Source organism: Macaca thibetana, chromosome 5 (genome assembly GCF_024542745.1).
Source record: "Macaca thibetana thibetana isolate TM-01 chromosome 5, ASM2454274v1, whole genome shotgun sequence".
In the NCBI taxonomy this organism is placed as follows: Eukaryota; Metazoa; Chordata; class Mammalia; order Primates; family Cercopithecidae; genus Macaca; species Macaca thibetana.
The window spans coordinates 184,029,825-184,041,997 of NC_065582.1; the positions used below are offsets into that span (position 1 = coordinate 184,029,825).

General features: G+C 54.2%; 1 protein-coding gene across 1 annotated transcript in view; it reads left to right on the plus strand.

The window, feature by feature from the left end:
* Positions 1 to 6,358: 6,358 nt before the first annotated feature.
* LETM1 (leucine zipper and EF-hand containing transmembrane protein 1) overlaps positions 6,359 to 12,173 on the plus strand; it is a 45,226-nt gene continuing 39,411 nt past the window's right edge. Inside the window, exon 1 of the mRNA XM_050792280.1 lies at positions 6,359 to 6,694. Within this exon, the coding sequence (XP_050648237.1) occupies positions 6,613 to 6,694 (82 nt within the window). The 5' untranslated portion in view covers positions 6,359 to 6,612. The remainder of the gene's footprint in view (positions 6,695 to 12,173) is intronic.

The following is a 12,173-nucleotide window of genomic DNA, read 5'->3' on the forward strand; positions in this document are numbered from 1 at the left end:
CCGTCTTTGGCAGCCTGAGTTAGGGACTGACCAGGGACAGCCAGAGTGCCACCCCAGCCAGTCTGGGACAGCCACACAGGATGGAGGCTGCCTCCCCTTCTGCCAGCCAGCCAGATGTTGTACTATTTTTTATTGGAATAATTTTAGATTTACTGACAAGCTGCGAGGATCATAGACAGCCCCCCAACCTGGTTTCCCCGAATGGTAACATCTTACATTTCCAGAGTAGCTTTGTGGAAACCAACACTGGTCCCTTACTATTAACTGATCACCAGGGTTTATTCAGAGTTCACCAGTTTTCCCACAAATGTAGAAGGATCTAAAAAGCAAATGTGGCTGGGCACAGTAGCTCCCACTGCTGTAATCCCAGCACTCTGGGAGACCCAGGCAGGTGGACGGCTTGAACCCAAGTTGAAGACCAACCCGGGCAACATAGGGAGACCTCATCTCTACAAAAAATTTTAAAATTAGCCGAGCATGGTGGCATATGCCTGTAGTCCTAGCTACTCCAGAGGCCGAGGCTGGAGGATTGCTTGAGCCTGGGAGTTCAAGGCTGCAGTGAGCTATGATCACACCACTGCACTCCAGCCTGGGTGACAGAGGCTCTGTCTCAAAAAATAAAAAATAAAAAGCAAATCTAGGTGCAGCAAACCACCATGGCGCATGTTTACCTATGTAACAAACTTGCATGTTCTGCACATGCATCCTGGAACTTAAAGTACAATAAAACTAAAGAAAAAAAAAAATCTATATGCAGAAGATGGAGCCCAGCCAGAGCGCTAGTGTGCAGCACCCCACTGAACTGGGGGCAGTAGCACAGCTGGAATCTGTGGGGAAGGCCCTGGAGGGGAAAGTGTTTGCAGGGAAGCCTGAGATATCACACTGTCCTTGGCTGAGGAGTGGGCTGCACCTGCTCAGGATGAGGCCACCTGGACTTAACAGGAAGCAAGCTGCCATAGAAACTCTGGCCCAGCCTGCATGGAGAGACCTCATTCTAACCTCACTGATGTCCCTCATGAATGCTTTGGTACCTGGCTCCAAACCCGTCTCAGCCCACAGGCTTGGTATGCAGCTGAGACACCAGGACCCATGCCCTGGGAACTGGGATGGTGTCCTAGAGCAAATTCTCTAGGCACAGCCTGTCTTGGTTATCTATTGCTGAAAATGGATTATCCTCAGTTCTTCCCCATGTGTGCCTCTCTATCTGAGTGTCCTCGTGACCTGGCAGCTGGCTGTTCCCAGAGTGGAAATCCAAAAGGGACCAGGGAGCCTGTAATCCCAGCATTTTGGGAGGCCGAGGTAGGTGAATTGCTTGAGCCCTAGAGTTCAAGACCAGCCTGGGCAATGTGGCGAGACCCCATCTCTACAAAAAATACATAAATTAAGCAGGCATGGTGGCCGTGTGCCTATAGTCCTAGGTACTCTAGAGGCTAAGGTGGGAGGATCCCTTGAGCCCAGGAGGTGGAGGCTGCAGTGAACTGCGATTTTGCACCACTGCACTCCAGCCTGGGCAACCGAGCGGGACCCTATCTTAAAAAAAAGTGGGTTCCATTGATTCTAATAAAAAAATTTAAAAAAAAAAAAAACCGGCCGGGCGCGGTGGCTCACGCCTGTAATCCCAGCACTTTGGGAGGCCGAGACGGGCGGATCACGAGGTCAGGAGATCGAGACCATCCTGGCTAGCACGGTGAAACCCCATCTCTACTAAAAAATACAAAAAACTAGCCGGGCGAGGTGGCGGGCGCCTGTAGTCCCAGCTACTCGGGAGGCTGAGGCAGGAGAATGGCATAAACCTGGGAGGCGGAGCTTGCAGTGAGCTGAGATCCAGCCACTGCACTCCAGCCTGGGCGACAGAGCGAGACTCCGTCTCAAAAAAAAAAAAAAAAACCCAACAAATTTAGGTCAACATGGTGCCTCTTGCCTAATCCCAGCATTTCTTTGGGAAGCTGAGGCAGGAGGCTCACTTGAGGCCAGGAATTAAAGACCACCCTGGGCAACATAGTGAGACCCTGTCTCTACAAAAAATTAAATAACTAGCCAGGCATGGTGGCACATGCTTGTGGTCCCAGCTACTCAAGGAGGCTGAGGCAGGAAGATTGCTTGAGCCCAGAGGTCAAGACTGTGGTGAACCGTGATCATACCACTGCACCCCAGACTGGGCAACATAGTAAGGCCCTGTTTCAAAAATATATATATATATACAAATGCACAGCCCTCCCATGTCCCAACCCAAAGCCACCACTTTTTTTTTTTTTTTTTTTTTTTTTGAGATGGAGTCTAGCTATGTCTCAAAAAGTGTAACGTAGTATAGCGTACATGTACACTGGAGTGTACTGGCACGATCTCACTGCAACCTCCATCTCCCAGGTTCAAGCAATTCTCCTGCCTCAGCCTCCCAAGCAGCTGGGATTACAGGCACACACCACCCCGCCCAGCTATTTTTTTGTATTTTTAGTAGAGACGGGGTTTCACCATGTTGGCCAGGATGGTCCCAATCTCCTGATCTCGTGATCGGCCCACCTCAGCCTCCCAAAGTGCTGGGATTACAGGTGTGAGCCACCGTGCTTGGCCCAAAGTCACCACTTTTATGTGCAGGTGGTTCCTCAGTGGGGTGAGAGGAAGCTGGAGGCTGGAGGCTGACCTCCGCTTCTGCTGCATGTACCTGGCGAAAGTTTCTCCCAGCTGCAGGAAGGTGACCTGGTATCCAAGGTTTTTCTCCCGTGCTGTCACCCTTGCCCCTGCCATCACCAGTAAGTGCAAGCACCCTTGGTGTGTGGAGCATCCCACTCTCGTCAGCTTACTTGCTCTGGTACCTGGCTCCAAACCCCTCTCAGCCCGCAGGCCAGTGATCCTGCTATCTTCTGCCGTCTCCCACTGCCCCCTCCTGTTCTTCCCTTTCCCTCTCCTCAGTTTACATTCCTGGGACAAGCCTCATAGTCTCTTGCAAACATCCTTGACTCTCTTTTTTCATCATACTTCCCAGCAAACCCCCAATCTGGGCAAATGCAACTCTGGCTGCTTTGCACCAGAGCATGGGTCAAGTACAGCACACAGCCCTTCTTTCTCTAGTTCACTAACTGGTTCCCTAACCTCCCTGACTAGATCCCTAACTTCCTCCCTAACTAGATCCCTAGCCCCCTTCCCTAACTAGATCCCTAAACCCAACTAGGTCCCAATCCCAACTAGTTCCCTAACCTCCCTGACTAGTCCCTAACCCCCTCCTTAACTGAATCCCTAACCCCCTCCCTAACAAGATCCCTAACCCCCTCCCTGACTGGGTCCCTAACCCCCTCCCTAACTACATCCGTAACCTCCCTAATGCGTCCGTGTGCTACCAGGACTTCCTGTCCTGTTTCTCTACTCTGTCACTTGTATACACATGAGTGACTATGGAAGGTTATGCGTGATTTGTGAGGCACATAGGGAGAAGGAAAAGGAAGTTTCCCAAACCAAAAAAAAAAGAGACAGCGAGAGAGAAAGGCTGAAAACAGTGCTTGCTATTAAACCCTGCGCCATGGTTCTGTGACCTTGTTCTGCTGCATATGGAGATGCGGGACTGGAAGGCCTCATTCCAGCCTTAAGAGTACACAGTCAGCTGGCTGGATGCCAGATTTCTACTTATTTCTTTTGACCTATTTTTTTTTTTTTTTTTTTTTTTTTTTTTTTTTTTTTTTGAGACAGAATCTCACTCCGTCACCAGGCTGAAGTGCAGTGACGCAATCTCGGCTCACTGTAACCTCCGACTCCCTGGTTAAAGCAATTCTCCTGCCTCAGCCTCCCGAGTAGCTGGGATTACAGGGATGCACCCTAATAATCCCCAGCTAATTTTTGTATGTTTAGTAGAGACAGGGTTTCACCATGTTGGCCAGGATGGGCGCGAACTCCTGATCACGTGATCAGCCTGCCTCGGCCTCCCAAAGTGCTGGGATTACAGGTGTGAGTCACTGCGCCTGACCACGGCTATTTTAATTGTTGAAAATTAATTTATCTAAGATCCCACCCTGCCTGGGCTGCACAAGCATGGCAGACAGCACCTGCCTGTATCAGTCCTGCTACTGTCTCTCCACTGCCAGGCTTTCCTTGTCCTGGTCCAGGGATGGTGGTTCTCTCCACTGCCAGGCTTTCCTTGTCCTGGTCCAGGGATGGTGGTTCTCTCCACTGCCAGGCTTTCCTTGTCCTGGTCCAGGGATGGTGGTTCATCCCAACTGCAGGCAAGGGCGTGTTCCACATTTCCTCACACCTGGCACTTTGGGCAGGGTGGAGGCTGCAGGGAGGGCTTCCCCCCTCGTCCAGTGTCCTTCAAAGTCCTGTAAACAGACACTAGCACAGATGGGGCAGTCACCACCTCCTGCTTGGCCTTGTCAGGACACCTGGGACCCCACGGCATCAACAGGAGGAGCCCTGTTTCTCCCCTCCCTGGGGTCTCCCTCCCTAGCTAGCATCGGGCAGGGTCATCTGGTGCTCAGGACCAATGTCCCGACCAGGACTAGGACAGTGTCCTACAGCTGAGCCATAAAAAGTCCAGTTCTTTCTGAGCCTGACCAACTGTCCACTCCAGCTCAGGCCTGACCCTGGGTGGGGAGACAAGGACTATCCTTCTGTATCCCCCTTTTGTCTCCTGAGGGATGTGTGGAAACGGGGCCCCTTCACGTCTGTTGGCAGCACAGGCCTAGGTTCAGGCCTAGTTGTGCTTAAACTCAGTCTGCATTTGATGTCTGCAGTGCCCACTGACCAGTGTGGACACAGGGACTTACAAACGGCTTCAGAGTGCCCTGTACTAAACAATGTCCCCTTCTCCCACCTGAGATGGGGAATCCAAGCGCATCCAGGCCCAGTACCTGGCAGTTCCTGTTTGGGAAAACCACCCAGGCGAGCAGGCTAAACCCAAGTTTTCCTGATAGGTGAGGACCGACTGCACGGACAGCAGGGGCGGAGGGGACCCTGGGGAGGGAGCCTCCTAGGGAGATGTGCCATTCAACCAGCCTCTCAAGACTGGGGAGCTGGCTGGCATCTGGCGTTTCACACCCCATGTGCTCCAGGGAACAGAGATGCTGAGTGTGCACTACAAAACCCTCCCCAGGCAGTGTCCTGAGGTGCCGCGGAGAAGCAGAAGGAGGCAGGTTACATCCCTGAACAAGACAGAGGGCAGGGCAAATGCCGTGCTGGGGATCTCCTAGCTGGAGATCTCGACCAGCTGGGCCCCCAGCGCCGCAGGTCCCCATATTTCTCACTGTCTGCTTTCTCTGCCCCAACTCAGGGATCCTCATTTTAGGGAAGGAAGGGGAAGGTGGGGCTCAGAGGTCACGGTCTGCTAGGAGGCTGCACGGTCTCTCTTCCCTGGACTAGTCAGGTTGGCTGTTAAAATGGGCTGCGGGGAGGCTCTTGGGAGACAGCGCATGAGCGGTCCGCGAGCCCAGCCCAGCTCTGGCGGGAATTCTGGAGACTCCGAGCCAGGTCCTTGGTGTCCTGGCCTTCGGCTGTTCCTTCTTGGACTGGGAGGTGGAGCGGACGGGGTTTGGCCCAGGTTAGGAAACCTGACGCCCTTGCGGCGCCCGGGACCCCAGGGGCTGCTTAGGCCAGAGCGAAACGAGGGGTCCCCCCGCGCCCACGCAGGACCCACGTCCATCCCTCCAGCTCAGACGGGAGGACGCGGTGTGCCGGGGTTGGCGGTGGTGTACTGGCTGCGCCGCCGCCCAGCCTAGTGCCCTCGCCTCCAGGGGCCGGCATGGCCCTGTCCTTCGGGGCAGGACCCTGCGCTCCCGTCCCCCTAGTGGTGGCCGGGGACCCCCGACGCCGAGCAGCGCCGTATCTGGGGAGGGCCGCCTGGTAGGCAGGGAAGAGGCACTCAGGGCTACGCGCGCCGGAGTGCAAACCTCCGAAAGTAGAGCCACAGAGCAGGGGAGACCGGCGAGGGACCGCGGCCGAGGGCGACAAGGGCGCCTCTCCATCCCCAGCGTCCCCTGACTTGCCCTTGGAGCCCCAAGCTCTCAGGAGCCGTTTTCTACTCGTGGGTGCAGGACTTAGTCCCAGAAAAGTTCCGGACACACCCGATGTTGCCACCGCCCGGAGACGAAAAGACAATACCCGCGCAAGCGCGGCCGACTCCTTCAGCTCCTGCGCCGCCACGCTGCAAACGGTGGCGTCCACGGTACGACGGGAACCAGGATACAGCGAGCCCCGGAAGCCCACTGCTCCGGTGCCGGTGCACGCCGGGAGCGGTAGTCCGCGCCTCGGGGTAGTCCGCCGCCCCGGTGCACGCCGGGATCGGTAGTCCGCGCCCCAGAGTGCAGGCCGTCCCGGTGCACGCCGGAACCGGTAGTCCGCGGTGGTGCGGTCCGCCCCTCACCTGGCCGGCGGCGGGCGCTGAGGGGCCCAATGGGAGCTGCGGCCTGGCCGCCCCGCCCTGTGTCTCTGGACGTCTGTGCTGGGACAAGGCCGCCGCCGGTGCCGGGTCCTTGAGCTGAGCGCCGCCAGTCCGAGGCCAGCCGCCGCCGTCAGCCGTCCGCACGGGCCGGGCCTGAGGCGCCGCCGGGACGGCATAGAGACGCGGCAGCCGCGGAGAAGGAGAAGGAGGCAGCTCGGGAGGCCTGAGCGGCCGCCGCGCCCGGGCACATGGCGTCCATCTTACTGAGGAGCTGCCGCGGCCGGGCGCCCGCCCGCCTCCCTCCGCCGTCTCGGGTCACCGCCCCGCGGGGTAAGCGGCGGGCGCCCAGGGCGGGGCCGGCTCCGGGCTGGTGGGTCGGGAGCGCGGACGACCCTCGGGTTCGGGCTGGTTGTCGCGTGATGCGGGATCCCGGCGGTCCCGGCGGTCCCGGCCTCCGGAGCCCCTGTGGGCCGGTGGGGGCCCCGAATCTCGTCGCAGGCTGGACCGCCAGCGCCGGGCGGAGCCGCTGGGCCTCTGCCTGGTGCTGTGACCTTAAGCGGCCGGGTCCCCGCGGGTCACTGCCTCCGAGACAGGCTTGGGAAAGTTCTGAAGGGCTGGGCAGCCCTGGCGCGTCCTGCGCGAGTAAGCTCCGTGGAACGTGTGGTCCACGCACGAGGTCGGCCGTGCCCTTAAGTCACGTTTGGGGTCCCGGAGACGAGACTGGATGGGCCGGGCAGACACCGGCGAGCAGGACCTGCTGGGCCGCGGGAGCCTTCCTGGTCCGTCACCCATGAGGTGATGCCAGCACCCACAGACCCCTGTGGTGTGATTAGGCCACGACCTGCACCCGGGGACACGCGGACTCCGGAGCCCTGAGGGTCCTCAGGGTGCGTGGCCTTAGCCACCCTAACCTAAGGTGCTGCCTGGAGTGAATGCTCTTCCAGGGTGTGCCCACCTCCTCCTTCTCTCTCATTAACCAGCTTATCTGAGTTTATGTCCTTATTTGTAAAATTGGAATAAACATAAAACTTGCTAAGGGGGACTCAAAGTAATTAGTGCAGTGGTGCGAATTGCACCTCCAACTCCTGGGCTCAAGCTGTCCTTCTGCCTCAGCTTCCCAAGTTGTTAATTGTGCCACACAACACCCAGCTAATTTTTTTTTTTTTTTTTTGTAATTTTTTTGTAGAGACAGGTCTCGATATGTTGCCCAGCCTGGTCTTGAACTCCAAGGCTCAAGTGATCCTCCTGCTTTGGCCTCCCGAAGTGCTGGGATTACAGGAGCCACCATGCCCAGACACCCAGCTTCAATTCTTGTCTCTGTTCCCCACCCCCAGAGAGAGAGATTGAAGTTGCCCTGAATGTATCCTCCCAATTCTTGGTTTTTTTTTTTTTGTTTTTTTTTTGTTTTTGGAGACAGTGTCTCCATGTTGCTAAAAGTGCAAGTGGGTGTGCTCCCAGCAACTTCACCTTTGATCTGTTGGAGACAGTGTCTCGATCTGTTGCTCAGGCTAAAGTGCAGTGGTGTGATCTTGGCTTACAGCAACCCCCACCTCCTGGGTTCAAGTGATTCTCCTGCCTCAGCCTCCTGAGTTGCTGGAATTACAGGCACCCACCACCACGACTGGCTAATTTTTGTATTTTTAGTAGAGACGGTTTTCCTGGTGTTGGCCAGGCTGGTCTCGAACTCCTGACCTCAGGTGATCCACCCACCTCAACCTCCCAAAGTGCTGGGATTACAGGCGTGAGCCACCTCGCCTGGCCCCCAATTCTTGTAATTTTTAACAATAATGGCTGGTGAGCCACTAAAACTTTTGGAGTGGTGGGAGGATGTTGGGTGGTGAAACTGCACAGTCTGAAGGTGGAGCTCAGCATTTGGTCTTTCCAGTTGCTGTGTTAGATGTTAGAGCTCTCTCTGGACCTCTTGATGGTGATAAAAGTACTTTTGCCACTTCATGCTTATGTAGCAGGTTTTTGGTAAATAATAATAATTAACTTTTTATGTGTGATTCTGTCATTTCAGGAAAACAAATGTCTTCCGTAGTTACTACTGCACTTTGTGACAGGGACACTGGCAGGTCTGCTGTAGGAACAATAGGGATTTCAGAGCCAGCACAACCCAGGGCTGGACTGTGGAGGAGGTCCCTGAACCCCTATGAGTGATACATCAAGTGGAGTGCTGCAGGCCCCTGCTACTAACATCTTACATGAGTAGGGTTCGTTGTCACAGTTAATGAACTGACCTTGATCTGTTACTGTTCACTAAAGTCCATAATGTATTCAGATTTTCTTTTTTTTTTTTTTTTCTTGAGACGGAGTCTCGCTCTGTCGCCCAGGCTGGAGTGCAGTGGCCGGATCTCAGCTCACTGCAAGCTCTGCCTCCCAGGTTTACGCCATTCTCCTGCCTCAGCCTCCCAGGTAGCTGGGACTACAGGCGCCTGCCACCTCGCCCGGCTTGTTTTTTGTATTTTTTTAGTAGAGACAGGGTTTCACCGTGTTAGCCAGGATGGTCTCGGCCTCCCAAAGTTCAGATTTTCTTTACTCTCCTATTCTTCACTCTAAGGTCTTTCTTCTGTCCCAGGACCCATCTGCACTACCCACCTTGATTACTTCTCAGGCTTTCCTTGTCTGCAGTGACCTTGACATCTTTGAGGAGTAGTGCTCAGGTGGAGTGTAGGGTGCTTGCTGCTCTACTGGTATTTTTTGATGTTTCCTCATAATCAAGCTGGGAAAGATGGTTTTTCTGGAGGAAGACCACAGAGGTGAAGCATCCTCATCACATCATATCTAGGCTCCATGCTGTCCAAATGATTTGTCACTGTTGATATTGACCTTGATTGGTAGGCTGAAGTGGTGTTGGTCAGGTTTTCACTGCCCAGTTACTCTTCTCCTGCCTCTCCATATTGTCCTCTTTGGGAGGAAATCGCTTTATGAGTAGAAGCGGGGTTGACCCTAAGGGCTGTGTAGGAGAGGTGACCTCTGGCCTGAGCTGCCTGGGGACAACAGTGCCATTTGTTGAAACTGGGGAGGAGCACGAGGCAGGGGGTGAGTTGAGAGTTCTTGGAGGTGTGGACTGTGCGGTGCTCATCAGACCTGTGGGGGGTGTGTATTCAAGTCAGGGAAGAGATTGCCTGGGGAAGAGGTGGAGGTCAGGTAGGGAGGATGTCCCAGCAGTGGCAAGGGGATCATTGTCTCCTGGAAGCCAGGTGAAGAAAGGTGTGTTATGATAAGAAATATATTTGTTCTTTGACCCGATCCTGGCACCAGCACTGAGGGCTGAAAACCCTGGAAGTTTCCTGAATGATGGGAGTGTCTTTTTTTGTTTATTTGTATTTTGAGACAGGGTCTTGCTCTGTCACCCAGGCTGGAGTGCAGAAGCTTGATCATGGCTCACTGCAGCCTCTAAGCGATCCTCCTGCCAGCTGATTTTTTTTTATTTTTTGTAGAGACAGGGTCTCTCTGTGTTGCCCAGGCTTAACTCCTGAGCTCAACAGCAATCCACCCACCTTGGCCTCCCAGAGTGCTAGGATTACAGGCGTGAGATTGGGAGTGTCTTCTATTATTCATTATCACAGCACCTGAGTTTATGCTAATGAGGTGACTCTAGGCAAGCCCTTAGATAGATTGAGGCGCTGGCCGTGATGTGATTAGAGGGTGGGAACTTCCTGCCTCTTCCAGGAAGGGAGAGGGTTTGGAGATTTAGTTCAGTCCCCATGGCCAGTAGGCCAATACTGTAATCAATCATGAAGCCTTGATGAGAACTTCCGGGTGAGGAGGCTGGTGAGGCTTCCCATTGGTGTTCACCCTGCTCCACAGGACAAAGGATCCTGTGCTCAGGACCTCTCTGGCCTTGGCGTCTTGGCCTCTCTATCTGGTTGTTCCTAGGCACCCTTTATAATAAACTGTGATAGTAAGTAGAGCCCGTTGCTGGCATCTGAGTCATTCTTGTGAATTATCAAAACCAAGGCAGTCATGGGAACCCTCAAATTTGTAGTCAGCTGAAATGTGGGTAGCCTGGGCATATGGAGTGGGGGCAGTCTTGTCGACTGAGCCCTTACCCTGTAGGCTAACTCCGGGTAGTGTCAGTATGGAATTAAATTGTTGGACTCCCAGTTGGAGAATTCATTGATGTTGGAAAAAAGAACAGAAGGGCTCCCAGCAGGGCCTGGCCACAGATGACATCTGTGCTCATGAGGGACATGGAGCAGTGATCCCCATCGCCCTGGATGGCCTTGACTTGGGGTTCCTTGGAGAGCTGGGAACAGAAGCCATCAGAACAGGTTTTAGGGAGAGCCTAGTAAGGGAGCCCGTGGGACAGCAAGTGTTAGAGAGAAGGTAGGATCACTGCGGGGGGCAGATCAGGGAGCTCTGGGGACCTGCCAGCCTTCCTGCTTGCTGGGCTGAGCCCTTAAGGCGCAGGAGCTGGCCAGGGCAGGGGTGGAGGGGCCGAAGGTGCCATGGCGTGGGGAGGATAGTGGAGAATGTGCTGGGCCCCCTTCATGTGGAGAAAGGTGAGGGACCAAAGCTGGTCTCAGCTGGAGTGAGAAGGGTCTTGGTGTGTTCACTTGCACTGTGCTTTTAAATTTTAACTTAAAATGTAACTTGATGTGTATGAGAACATAGCTAACATTTTTCCCTTAACCCAGCTCCCAATTTACAGACCAGACTGTTACAAGCCATAAATGTGGCACGTGCTAGGAATTTCCTTCCCCACAGAAGCATGAGGGTTGCCTCCTGTTAAATGAGGTGAAGTGACAAGTGGGTCCGCTGGGAGCAGGATCAGTGCCTGCCCTCCCCATCTTGTCCCTCCTCTCATGCTGGCTCTCGTGGCTGGCTGGAGTGAGCTCCCCCATCTTAAACCTGCACTTTCTGCTCCCTGGCTGAGGACTCATTGCAACCCCACTGCCTAGAGGTTCAAGGCCACTGGGCATCTCAAGGTGCCACCTGCTGGCTCTGGTACCACCTAGCCTCTGCACAGCCTGGCCTGACACCTCCATGGGCTGGTGCCTCTGGCCCTGCTGCTCCTATTCCTGTCTTGTTCCCAGCATGAAGTTTGACCACAGTGGGCTCTGAATGTCGGTAGTATGAATTAACTCCGACTTTATGCTTGTAGGAACTACAGCAAGTTAGGGAAAACATCAAAAACATGTTGAAATCCTAGAAATGTGCTGTACGCTTATCACTTGTTGTTTATACAAGAAATGGCTTACTCTTGGTGTTTGTGGTTCTAGTAATTCTTTTTTTTTTTTTTTTTTTTTTTTTGAGTGCAATGGCGTGATCTCAGCTTACTGCAACCTCTGCCTCCCGGGTTCGGGTGATTATCCTGCCTCAGCCTCCCAAGTAGCTGGCATTACATGCACCTGCCATCATGCCTGGCTAATTTTTTTTTTTTTTTTTTTTTTTTTTGTGGAGATGGAGTTTCACCATGTGGGCCAGGCTGGTCTTGAACTCCCGACCTCAGGTGATCCACCCGCTTCGGCCTCCCAAAGCACTGGGATTACAGGCATGAGCCACTGCGCCCGGCCTGTGGTTGTAGTAATTCTTACAGCTCTTGCCCCTTGGGGTCATTGCTTGCTCTGTAGGGCTGTCTGCATAGAGATCACGTTTCTCCCAGAGCCAGCTGAAGTGAGTGGGGATGGTGCCAACTGGTAGGAGTGCTCCCTCCCTAGGGCTGGCCTGCTTGGCTTCCCTCTTGGGGTGTCTGGAGCCAGGGTCTACTTGAGGCTCCCCATCTTTCTTTAGGACTACTTTGAGATACTGTTTTCCTAACTGGGGCAGACCCTTCACTTAGCAATGTTCTGAAACCTGCCAA